Raw genomic sequence first — 12,748 nt, 5'->3', positions numbered from 1 at the left:
TAACTATATTCCCTTCGCCACATGCTAAAGGAGGAGATATTAAACATATTTACAAGCACATGCTATTAGATTAGGTTGAACGCCGTGAAGATACTGTCTTATTAAATACTTTTTAACTGTACAATTCATACAGAGGAGAGAACATATGCTGGCTTTCAGTTGTTTTGTTGGTACCAGCCAGAACAAATCCAATGCAGTAATAAACAGCCCAGAGATAAAAGATGATTTTGAGCAAGCAGCTCTGTACTGCTCTAAGAATGGCTTATACCAAGACAGCTAGTACTTCTCCGCTATCATGGACACAACTCTGCCTTACTTAGGTTGTGTGGAATTGGTCAGAAGCACAAATTCTTAATTCCTAAGTAACCTACCAGTCACATTTAATGTGCATTTTTGTGTGAAAACGTTAAATGAGGAGTCATCCTTGCAACCATTCCTCCCTTATAAGGAAGAATTTAATTGATCCTTTGAAGTATCAAGAGACTCTAAAAGAATTTACAATTCTCTCTAGTTTCATGTCAAAACTAAGTTCAAATTTAATACACTTTAAAACAGATAAACAATTATGCATTTTGATTCTTAAGTGCAGCAATTGAGACATACTGGTGGCATTTGTGAATTTATTGCTTATTCTGAATAGGTGAAAACCTAAATTTAAAGTCACCTTTTACTTTTCTTCCAAATATCTTCTGCGCTTGAAGAGATAAATATAATTCTCAAGAATGCGATTTCTCCTGGATTTCATACCTGTTAACCTAATATTTGTGTACTTCGGAAGAATTAAACCCCAACCCTAAGGGTGGTCCACGCACTGACCACACAATATGGAGCAAATCCATGAGGAACTTACTTCTTGTGTGATGCAGGCTTATCCCTTCAGTTCCAGCCTACTCACAACACATGAAGCCAGGAATACTTCATATTCCTCTCCACTGTTATTTTTTCCCACCTGATCCCCCGAGGAAGGGGACTGCAGGTAGCCTCATGCTGTTACCAAGTTCACTAGGTTGGGTGGTGAGCTCAGAATCCATTAGAAATCCATTGTCGGTCTAACAAAACAAGATGCTTACCTTGAGAGAAATATGAGAGTCATTAACAAGAAAAAATAATATGGGTGTTTAATCGGAAGGTTGTATCTGTTTATTTATCTTACTCCAATTCAGGTAATCAGGGACGTTCAGGAAAGATTCAAGATGCCTTTCTATGTTTGAAGCACCGACTTCCATCTCTTATCGCAAGCACATCACTTAAACCCCGTTCAGCCCCTCCCTAACTTAAGTCCCTGACTGGCACAAGCCCTAGCAGAAAAAAGCTTACTTTCAATTTAAATAAGACGCGAGAATGAAGGTATTTGTATAAATCAATGGTTGACATGGTCTACACCAAGAACAAAATAGTTTCTCAGTGTCCTAAACACGCAATATTAACTATCACCTACACTAGCATTTTGCCCCAACTGATAGTTATCCAGTGTCTGATATGCAAGAAGCATCCTATAATAAGAATTTGAAACTAGTGGTTAAGAGAGACATTTAAAATTAATACCCCTTGATCATGGCCTCCCCTATTATCAGTAACACTAGTTTGCCCAGGGTGGCATACCGAGAACCCCATAAAATTTCTTGAACTATCCCTAACAGCATTGAATGGACTGACTGATAAACAGCCAGAAAAAGTTGTTTGTGGAGAATAGTCCTACCTCCCTTTAATGGAATTTCACAAGATACTTGAGTCATCTGCATTATGCTCCCTATAGCTTCTACTTAAAGCGCACAGACTACCAGGCTGGGTTGCAGAGACAACAATGGGAAGGACCTCTGCATACAAACAGGAACACCTGCAAAGAACAGAGAAATTAAACAGCATAAATTATTTCCATACAGGTTTTTCCAAAGCTGATGAGGTGCAATTTCTCATTAACCGAGGTCTTCCTCCTGACGATTCGAATTTCTTTTCTACTGAAAACACCCCTTTTCCCCTCAGTCTATTCTGACCCACTTAGACAAAAGACAATATTCAGCCTGGACAAGCAAATTATGCTTGCGATCCCTTCTTATTCTCCAGCCCTGGAATTGGAAATCTGATAATAAAATCTCCAGACCAACTCCCCTAGCTTCACAAAGCCAGGGGAGAATTAATACCACTATCTTCTCTCACTCAGATATCCCTAGCGAGAAAAAAGGGTTCAAATAAAGAACCAAACGAGTATTAACAGCTCCCTCACCAATGTGGGAGAGAGGAAAAACCAAGGATGCTTAACAAACCATATTATTTTTTTTCAGATTTCAAAACACCACCATTTAAAGAGATGTGAAATTTGAAGCACTAATTAAGTAATATGCATAAATTTAAAGCAAATGCTCACAAAGCCCGCATCTCCAAACCACAGCCTGCGATTTGGCTAATGCAACGCACCACTCCTACCAGCAGCAGTAAGTCTTAAGAGAGGACAACCTCCACGCTTGGCTAACCCACTCCCAACACTAAACCTCAAAGTTTCTTTTGAAGAAAATCCTCCTCCCCACTTTCTTTCCTTTCCTGCCTCCACTCACTCCCTGTAATTCAGGGGAGACTGTTTTTTTTGGTTTTGTTTTTTTTCTAAATAAAAGTGACTGTTCTAAATGAGTGTGGTTCCTCCGAGGCCACCTCTTACAGCTTCTCATTGCAAAACAGTGTCCTTCACCAGAGGTTCATTTCAGTCATGCCACTCTCATTACAGGTCTAATGAAAATTTAATAGTTCTGCCTTCTTATTTTCAGTACATGAGACTAGAAAGGTCAAAGGAAAATTTTTTACACTGGCTTTTAAGGGAAAAGTGGAAGAACCCAGGAACCTTCAAGAGCAGCATACATGTGCAAAGAGCAATAGCAGTTCCAGGCAGTGAAGCCAATAATTAACACTGGGGGGTGGGAGAACAATTATTTCAAAGGGTGAGACTCTGAAAAGATACAAATCACTGCAAGACTTGGGAGGATGGTGAAGGAGAGAAACCACAGTCATCTCTGGACTTTCAGTGCATTTATTTCACAGGAAAGAATCCTGTTCTGGAAGTTGTTGGGTTTTTTTTAACCGAATCTTTCCAGAAAAAGTAAGAACAAACGATGAGGGTGAGGGGCCTGTTGCTGACAATCTTAACTGCCCTAAGAGGCTGGGTTTGTTGCTCTTGGTTTACAGCTTTACATTTTGGATCCTTGGAGACCCATCTTCTCCCCCTAGCTGTGCATGTGGGATTTAGTGGTGGAGTGACCCGAGATGGTTTCACCACGGCAGCACTCCAGGGGACTGGAAGACACAAACACTGAAGGCAGACACCATGTTGTACACAGCAGAAAGGTGCTAAAATTAGAGCCAATAAAAACAGAGCTAGGTTGTCATGCTGGAGTTTGAAAATCACTTTGAGAACTCCTTTAGAAAGAGGCACATCGGAGATTTAAAGCCATCTAGGCAACCATAAATTAAGACAAATATAGCATGATGAGACTACTGTTAAGAGTGGTCAAACTATGGAAGACATAATTTGATTTTACCAAATAAGATTCTCTGCAACAGTCAAGTCTGTTGATCAGATTTCCAAAGCCAACTACACTATGCAACTTGATGACAAAGATGCTGCATTGTGGAAAAGCTGGGGTGCTTTCCAAGCAAAGGCACAGCAACTTTCATTTGCTTGTGTTCAGAATAGATTGAACCAGGTTGACTTTCCTCAAAATAGTTGAGACGTCCTTGAAAGGTCTCTTGATTTCTACTGAACAGGTAACAGCATCTCCATGCACCTTCATGACTCATGGTGACACACATTTTAGCTTACACGGGCTTATGAGACCTGACATTAGACTATTTTTGGTTCACTTTTGGGCTACTTTCCTACTCACCCACACAGAACAATAAAATGAATGAAAGTGTGTCTTTTTTTTTTTTTTTTTTTTTTGGATATGACCTCAACTCCCTGAGCCTAGGCTGGTGCTATTGTAAGCACTGCATCATTTAATGACGTTCACACATTTTTCTATCTTAAAAGTAAGTGCTTTTTTTGACAGCACCAGACCTAGAACAAACTCTTCCAGAACCTCATACCTCTGGACACTTCAATTTTCCAGCCCGAACGTATTTACAACCATTTTACATCTATCTACTCTTAAGCTAATTTCTCCTCACCGGCTCTTACCACCGGATGTATTTAGAGACATGGATCATATCCCCTCTTAGCCTTTGTTTCTGCTGGACTAAAAAAGCAAGCTTTTTTAGTCTCCTCCTGCAAAACCAGTACTCCCTTTCTCCCAGCACCCAGCCAGCTCACCTCTGCGCCTGTTTAATTTGGGTGTCCCTCCTTCCCGGCTTCCCTCCTCCCCAGCGACACTGCCCTGCAGGGTGACAGTAAGCTGCTGGTCCTCCAGCACACCAACATCCTTCTCCCAGCTCCTTCCAAGAAGCTGCTCTTAAGTTATGAGTAACAAATAGCCAAGCCTATAACTCTGACATTTCATACCACTGGATTTCGTCCCACTTCTAACTACACCAGTGCTCAAGGTCTCCCAGTTTTCTACAAAATACTCGTCTCTTTCCCTGGACCGACAGTATCTACCACGTCTGCTGTGTGTACATATTTCAGAAACAGCCATGTTCTCATTGTGACCTGGGACAGCGTTAAATCAGATTAGCGATCCCTTGAAAACCCACTGGTAGTCTCCTCTCAGCACAGTGACTTCTTTCAGCATGGCCCACTACCATTCCCACTCCCATCAGTTCCCTATCACTCCTCTAATTAACAGGAACAGAAAAATAGACAAAATGTGTCAGATCAAAGGTCCCTATTGCCCAGTAACCTCTCACGGCCAGGGGGCAATAGCAGACATGTAACAGCCAGGAAAGTGTATAGAAACTATACCGGAAAGTGTTGCTATTTCCTATTTACAGGTCTTGTTTAATTTTTCTGTTATGAATTTGCCCAAATACTTTTCAAACCCACATAAACTTTTGGCATTTAGAACATTTTTTGTTAGCAAATCCCAAAGTTTAATTTGAGCTGACTTGCTAATGCAGCAAGAAGTTCAATCTTTGATGGTACTTCAGATGTTTAATGAGTGAAGTCTAGTTGTAGTCCATCCAAAGCTTTCAGAAGAGGACGCTCTAGCAGATGTCTTATCAACAGACGACTACTACATTAGTCTAGCGTGACCTACTTTTGCTGGTATCATGTCATACTTTTTTTTTTTGTGTGTATCTGCACGCTTTTCCTTCAAAATTTGCTTTAGTAACTTGTACAATGTTGAGATTCATGCTAAAGAAGGAGAGTGGCAGGGGGATGAGGAGCCCTGAAAATTAGACCCATCATATTGATGGCTATTTCCCGCCCACAGGATCACCCTGACTGGGCAGGTCTATGAAAACACGGAACAGATCCAGGATTTCAAATACCTTTTTCCAAGACTCCAGTACAGAGAATGGCTCAAGCCAGGAGGGTCGGCTAAGCCGGGTTCACTTCCACTTTGCCAACAGTGATGGATGCTTATAAACCACACTCCCCCATCACCCATTTTGCCATTGCCCTTGTATCTTCCTCATTGAAATCTAACACAAAACAAATATTTAATCCTGGAACCACTCTTACACTCTCTTTCTTTTCTGTCCTACTGACCTGTATGTACATGTAAAAGAACCATTTACTTCACAAGCTCTGCAATTTACAACTAAGCTTGAACAGTTGGCAAACTCTCCCTGTTCCTACATTTCCTGACATATCAGGATTTTTCCATCCCCTGAAGACTCTGTTTATTCCTAAAAGCCTTCCTGAGGCAGTTATTTGTCCAAAGAACTACTGGGCCCTTCCGATATATTCTCTTCTTGCTTGCTTGGGCCACCGATTTTGTTTAGGCAGGAGAACCCTGTGTTTCCATCAGGCTCCAGATCCCCTCCAGATTTATGACCCAGAGCTCCCCAGCCTGGGGACCCGCACAGACATTGGATTTTCAAACATTAGAGCTGGAGGCTGCCCCGGTCACAGCAATCGGCAGCAACTCTCAGCCACCTCTATGAAAGACGTGGCTACAGCGCTCATATGCCATTTGAAGCACTTTCCCTACCGATATATCACAGCTTTGTTACAAAGCCTGCCCATCAATCCCACGAACCCCTGCTACTCATCTCGTTTTGCTCGTTCTTCCATATATTTAGAGTCAAAGCATTAGCTTTGGTTGTCTGTTCAACACATCACTCAAAATCCCCACTAACATCACCTATTACCAGTTGTCTTTATTTTATTTATTAAAAAAAAACAACGTAGATGTCGTATCTATGACTGTCTAAGCCCTTCTGATTAGCAGCAATTGTTCTGCAAGTAGATCTGGTTATTTAAAGTGTCCCATAACAATAAACCCAACTGCAAATTGTATGTTTTTAATATGAAAAACCTTTCTCATAGGCAAATTTGACCCATGGATCCTTAGCAAGTTCCTAGCACTACCCTAATAGAACTTTCTGTAATAAAACATAACTTTGATTAATTGGAAATTAGCTGAAACCTAAAGTGCTGCACCTAGCTTTTCCTGTTTCACTGTTGAAAGAGAAACTTACCTTTACCCGTGAGAATCCCAAACCTGCTAGACTATTTCAAATTTCATTATATGTCACCAAGCAGAAAGCTTGTGTTGCCCCTTATAATTTTGACAACAGCACTACCTAAACTGCGAACATTCAAGTGGCTTCAAATAAAGACTTAAGACTGAGGAGGGCAGAAGAGATTCAACATGTTTTAAGGCCAATCATTTTTCCGGTATGCTATCACATGAACATTAAAAAAAAACAACCACCATCAAAAGAACAGATGAGGCAGCACTTATCTGAAGATTATTACTCTGAGACTCAGGTCAAATTTGCATCTCACTTCCACCAAGGCTTTTTTTTTTTTCCTCCCAGTTTTCTACTTGCATGCTTGTCAATGAAGTGCAAAAGGTTAAAATTTACAGTGATTTTTATTATACCAACTTTTAAATGAACACAGATGTAGTCAGAAGCTTTGTACTTCCATGTTTATTGTCCAGCCTAAAACACAGATGCAACGATGTCCCAGTGCAACCACTGCAAGCACAAAATATCTATCTTTCAAGAGGGTTTCATGGGCTGCTGCTCAGTTTCTTTTTTTTCTTTCCCCAATTTTGCAACGGAAGTAGTTGAACTGACCACAGACAAACCAGGATAGTGCTGAGCTGCCTTCCTCAATAGACCCAACTGGGTACCTATGTTTTACCATCATCTTCCCTAAATGACTTAAAAATAATACTAAAAATAAAATAAAAATTAAATCTAATCCGTCGAGTTTCATGTTACAAAGAAAGTAACATCTAGGCCTGCCCCCACAGTGATATGAAAGAGGTATACAAAAAAAGTCCTACCCAGCAAGATGAGACTACGGCTTCAAAAAAATTCAATAATTTAAATTTAATTTTAGATCTACAAGTGCTGCCAAGCACTACTTTATTTGTCAACAAAACATTTTGATTATTTGGCAGAACAAAGCAAGCTCCCTCCCTTCTTTCTCCACAGACATATTTGGCACTGGTTAATTTGTATGTCTTTAGACATATGTCAAGTCTGAAGCTGTTTCGGGCTTTAACCCCGCAGAACTTCTCTCTTTTAAGTACTTGTTTTTCTTAAAGCAGTAACAGCAGCAAGTTAAAGCCAAGAAGGGATTCGATCCTGCAACGAAATGGTTAAAAATCAGACTCTGCTGATGCGCGCTTCTCTGATCCATTACATTTCTCGCAAGCTGAGCTAAGAGCTGAGCACCAAGTATCAACTGTAATATGATCCAAGAGTTTATGGAAAAAATAACTGCACATACCAAGCATGCACATTTAATAAGATTTTGTTTCCATTAAAATATTCGAGAAACATGATTTTTAAGATCTGCTTCTCTCTCTGACCGATTTTTAACGTTTCTCCTCCCCCCTCCCCTAAATACACACCTCCTTTCCAAAAACCAAACCCTTAAAAAAAAAAAAAGAAGAAGAAAGAAAAAAGCAGTCCTACTGCAGGGAAGAGAGGCTTGAAAAACAACTTTGATTGGCACTTGGCCTGACCCACAGAGGAAGAAAAACAGTTTTTGGACAAAGAGCGCAAATATTTGAGCTCATTGACTTACAGGCTTTCTTAGTATTTGCAAGAACCAACCTGGCGCAAAATGTATCGACCGAGATTGAATTAAAATAAAACCCCAAAACAGCATCGCGTTCATCTTGGGCGCTGGGGCTCGGCGCGTTTGCACAGCTCAGCAATTTTAATTCATTTGCCCTGGACAAACAAAAAGCACCTCAACTACAGCTCCCCGTTAAGCAGATGTGGGGAGGAGGTGGGACAGGGATTACACCCCTCCTGAGGCAGAGGGTCCCCGCAAGGGACCCGCTGACAACTGCCGGGATGGGGCTAAATGGATTGGGGGGGGGCAGGGGCTTTTGGGGGTGTTTTTTTAAATTTTTTTTTAAAGCTCTGATTTCGGATGCCCCCACACAAAGGCTTGCCGGAGATGCATTTTGCCGGTGAGATATGTGGATAAACTTTCCAGGGGCCGCTGGGCCCCAAGTCCAGCCCCACCACCTCCCCCCCCATACCATCGGGGAGGCTGGGCGCCCCCCAAACCCTCGGGGGGTTTGTAGCCTGGGGCAGGGGCAAGTGACAACCGTCCCAAGGGGAGAGAGGCGATGAGGGTGCGAGTCCTGGCACCCCTCCTCACCCCTGGGGCAGCGCCCCCCCCCTCCCCATAGAGACCCACCGCCCGCCAGGCCCCTTCCACACCGCCCCAGGTGCCCCCCACACTCCATCCCCCCGCCCCACCGCTGCCCGACGCCCCATTTCTCCTCACAGCACTGCCCCGCTCCCCCAATCCCCCCCCCACCCCACAACTCTCTATCCCCCTCAGCGCCCCCCGCCCCACAGCCGCCCCTCGCCTCACAGCCCCCCCTCACCCCGGCCGGTACCTGTCTCGGCACCTTCCGGCAATTGCCGCACACCCGGTACTGGCCGGCGGGGGAGGCGGCGGTGGCGCTCCCCACGGTGCCAGAGCCGAGGCGGTTCATGCTGTCGGGGAGCGCGGCGGTGGCCGGGCGGGGAAGGCAGGGGGGTGGCTCCGCGCCGCTCAGCAGCCCGCGCCGCCGGCCGCCCCCATCCTCCAGCCGCCTCGGCCCCCTCAGCGCCCCGCTCCGGGCCGCTGCCCCCCGCGCACACCCCTGCGCGCTCCGCCAATCCGCGCCGCCCGACACGCCCCCCGCCGCCGCTTCCCGCCAATCAGAGAGCCCGCCCGCCGCTGGCCAATGGGCACAGCTTTCGCCGGCTCCCCGTCTCCAGGCAGCCTGCGAGCGGGGGCGGGGGAAGGGGCGTGGTCACCGCCCCGCGGAGGAGGCGGGGCCCGAGGCGTCTCTGGGCAGCGTTGGGGAGGGAGGCGGGGCCGGCGCGTCGGCGCGTGCCTTCCGCTGGCCAATGGGGTGGCTCAGAGGGCGCTATGCAAACGAGGCGCGTGAGACCCCGCCCCCAGAGCTGGGGGGCCGCGGCGCGGCGGGGGCCGTGAGGGAGCGGCGGGGGCTCGGGGGCCGCGGGGATTCGGCTCCCTCAGGCCGGTCCCCCCGGCTCTGCTCGGGGGCGCTCCCCTCTAGGAGGGTCCCCCAGGGGCCTTGTGGCAGGGTCAGGGGTCACCGGTGTGAGAAGGTGCGGGCCTCGGCCTCCCTCCCTGCCTGGCTGTCGACCCCTGGGACCAGGCCTCAGCCTACGCCCAGGCCCAGGCCCTCCTCCCGGGGTGTCCTCTCCCCAGAGCCGCGGATCCGCTCATCGTGGTGAGGGTGCTGGCTGCGGCCGGCCGGTGGCATCCAGGGCGGGGGGCTGGCAGCCTGTGCGGAGGGTGAACTGTTTTCTGCAGAAGCGGCTGCTCTGAGGTGGCAGATTGCGCATGTAGGGACAAGACTGCTCTGCTGCCAGGCAGAATAGGATTAGGTATTTGCTTTAGGGGAAGTTGGGAACATTCAGAGCGCGCATGCCAGCGTGTGTGTGTTTGCCTCGGGTCGCCGGGATTGTTAGAAATGATGAGTCAGGTTTTCTAGGCTCCATGCTAATGCATGGAGATGGAGTGTATAATTAGGACAGAGAGAAATCTGTAATCTGCAGCCTAGGATAGCTAGGGTATAAACCTCTTTTTTACGTCATAGCATCACTGCAGTTTTCCTTGTTTGTATGCTCTGTAGCTCTAGATTTTAAATATGCGTATGTGAGCTTTAACTGATGTCAATAAAAGTTTGTATATTAAACTATGAGCAGTATGTAATTCCTATCGTGAAAGATGATGGTATAGAAGGACTTGTTTTTGTTATGGAAATGGAATATTATAACCCTCTGAAATTTCTAAGAAGGTTTGGGGTATTACATACATTGTTTTCAAGGTTTGTGCTGTCAATTGTAAATCATCTGCCTGAGAACTTTGATCTGCTTTATATACTTTTATCCATGGGAATACTTTCTATTTTTGCAAAATGAAACGTCGTGTAATTTAGCCAACTGACTGGCTAAAAAGGGCACAATGCAATTAGTAATTTACATCTCTTAAAGGAGACTAATTGAACCTAGATCTGACTGTCTTTGAGAACTGCTGAGTAGTTTTTCAGATCAGACTTGGCCACCGTAAGTAAAATGGCATCCACAGCAACATCCTCCTCCATTCTTCCCCTTCCATCCGTTTCCAAAGGGATGTTTTCCTGAGGCAGAGCTGCCTTCAGCAGACAGGCGCACTGTGGACTCTACTATTGCTAGTCAAGTCAATGTGGAATGCATCCAGATGCTACAGTTGCAGGCAGCCATACAAAATGCTTAGAGAGCAGTAAATGGAAGAGCGTTTTGGGGTTTTTCCCAAGCGGTATGGTAGAAATTGCATCAACATGAGAAAACAGTTTTCTAGAGTGCAGGTACTTGCTGTGCCGTGTCTGCATCCCACATACTACAGCGTGGTGGTGGAACTGAAGTGACAAAGGAAAGCCAAACAGCTTAGCTGCATCGTCTAATCTGAATGTAATGCTAAAATGTAAGTAAGGAACATGAATGATATAAATGACTTTTTGTTTATTGCTGAACTCCATGATAATGTTATCTGAAATGATAAGTTTTAAAGCATGCAGAAGAGATTCAGAGTTGTTATAGCCACAAGCAATGGAGAGTTGACACTTCAGCTCAAGTAAGATCACTTTGAGTTGTTTGCTGTTGAAGTGCCCGGTTCAAAACTCAAACCCATTGGCAAGGGTGGTAGCAGGCAAGTTTGAAACACAAACTGAGTTACTCTTAATATTTAACATTTGAACACTGGCAAATATTCAGATTTCAGTAATAGCATCCATTTATTTATTTTATTTCCACAGTGGGAAGTACACATGACTGGACATCCTTAGAAATGTGGTTGGGTCCCATTTCTCTTCACTGAAATGATTTCCACCTTGAGTGACAACTTCAGGCCCTTAGCAGAGCCCATTAAAACCAGGAAAATTTTCCATTAGCCAAGTAAAAGCTAGCCTGACTTGTATGGCAGTTTAAAATTTGAGAAATTTGATATCTAGTCTCTGTTCCGCCACAAACTTCTTGTGAAAGGGGGCGGGACGTGTATGTCCAGATGCTTGAAGTATTTGGTTGACTAACCCTCACTTAAACCATAAGCACTTAAGTACCTCTGTGGCTCCCAGTCTTGCCTTTTAGTATCTGAGAAATGTCAAGAGAAGCATAAACTTTGAAAGTGTTTCATTGTTTCTGGAAACAATACGGCAAATGGAAGTTGTCTAAAATCCTTTCCTGCACCCAACAAAAATTCCCTTGGATATCTTTTCTGAAGTTCATTTTTTCCTCTGCATTTTCTTTTTATAAAGAGTTTTAATGCCTAATAGAGATCAGAAGTGTACCTAACAGGGTGCTTGTGCAGCGCTTGTGTGGTATCAGCATTAGATAATCCGTGTATAGACTAAAGACAATATCAGAATTTTCAAAATGCCTGAACTCTGTCTAGATGCAATGTTTGGAACTGAAGTGTTGAGATCCCTGTGGCACCGATCCTGTGAAATGCCATGAATGTGCCCAGCTTACAACATCTACGCAGTCCTGCTGCCTGCAAAGGCTCGTGCGTGTGTCCCTGATTTTAAGGTCTTGGCTCATTCCATTTTGAGTTAAACGTGCATAAGTTCTGCAGAGTAAAGCCTCTCTTTGTCCAAGCTGGCTTCTTGGTGACCGTCCCCGCATTCTTGACAGTTCTCCTGGTAAACCTATTTCTCAAAAGAAGTATTGCAAAAAATATTCAGGGCTCCCTTCGCAATTGTCTGACAGCTTTTAGGATGCAACTGTACCTCACCTGCCATCTCCTGCTGTGGGTTTCCTTCAGTTTTTGCCCAGTGACTGAGTTGTAAAGGAAAGCAGGATCCTGAAACTAAGAGGTAATTGAGTTACAAGCAGCCTGGCATCTTGAGCTGCTTAGAAATTTTAAGGTGGCAGTCAATTCTATAAACCCAACCGGTCCTCTCTGCTGAGGTCGCCTAAAGAGGCTGGGAGCTATTGCCATATATGGGAAAAATTGAGGGGTTTTTTTGATGATACGGAGCATACTGACTTGAGACCATCGCATCCTTTCAGAGAGATTACTGACCCGCTGAGATACAGTTGCACAAGTGGTTACTGGTTTAAACAGATTTTTATCATCAATGATCATAACTTTTGCAAAGTGTAACAAACAAACGCTATGATG

The 12,748-nt window shown here is 44.7% G+C and overlaps 1 protein-coding gene across 2 annotated transcripts in view; it reads right to left on the bottom strand.

Annotated features, from left to right (window-relative positions):
* The window catches only part of SESN3 (sestrin 3), a 39,234-nt gene extending 30,032 nt beyond the window's left edge, over nt 1-9,202 (bottom strand). For both annotated transcript variants that reach the window (XM_074571200.1, XM_074571202.1), the window contains exon 1: nt 8,970-9,202. In XM_074571200.1, coding sequence (XP_074427301.1) covers nt 8,970-9,068 — 99 coding nt within the window. In that variant the 5' untranslated portion in view covers nt 9,069-9,202. The remainder of the gene's footprint in view (nt 1-8,969) is intronic.
* Nucleotides 9,203-12,748: the final 3,546 nt, after the last annotated feature.

Source organism: Larus michahellis, chromosome 1, assembly GCF_964199755.1.
Source record: "Larus michahellis chromosome 1, bLarMic1.1, whole genome shotgun sequence".
In the NCBI taxonomy this organism is placed as follows: domain Eukaryota; kingdom Metazoa; phylum Chordata; class Aves; order Charadriiformes; family Laridae; genus Larus; species Larus michahellis.
The sequence above is the reverse complement of the archived record's forward strand: the minus strand, read 5'-3'. Positions and strand labels throughout refer to the sequence as shown.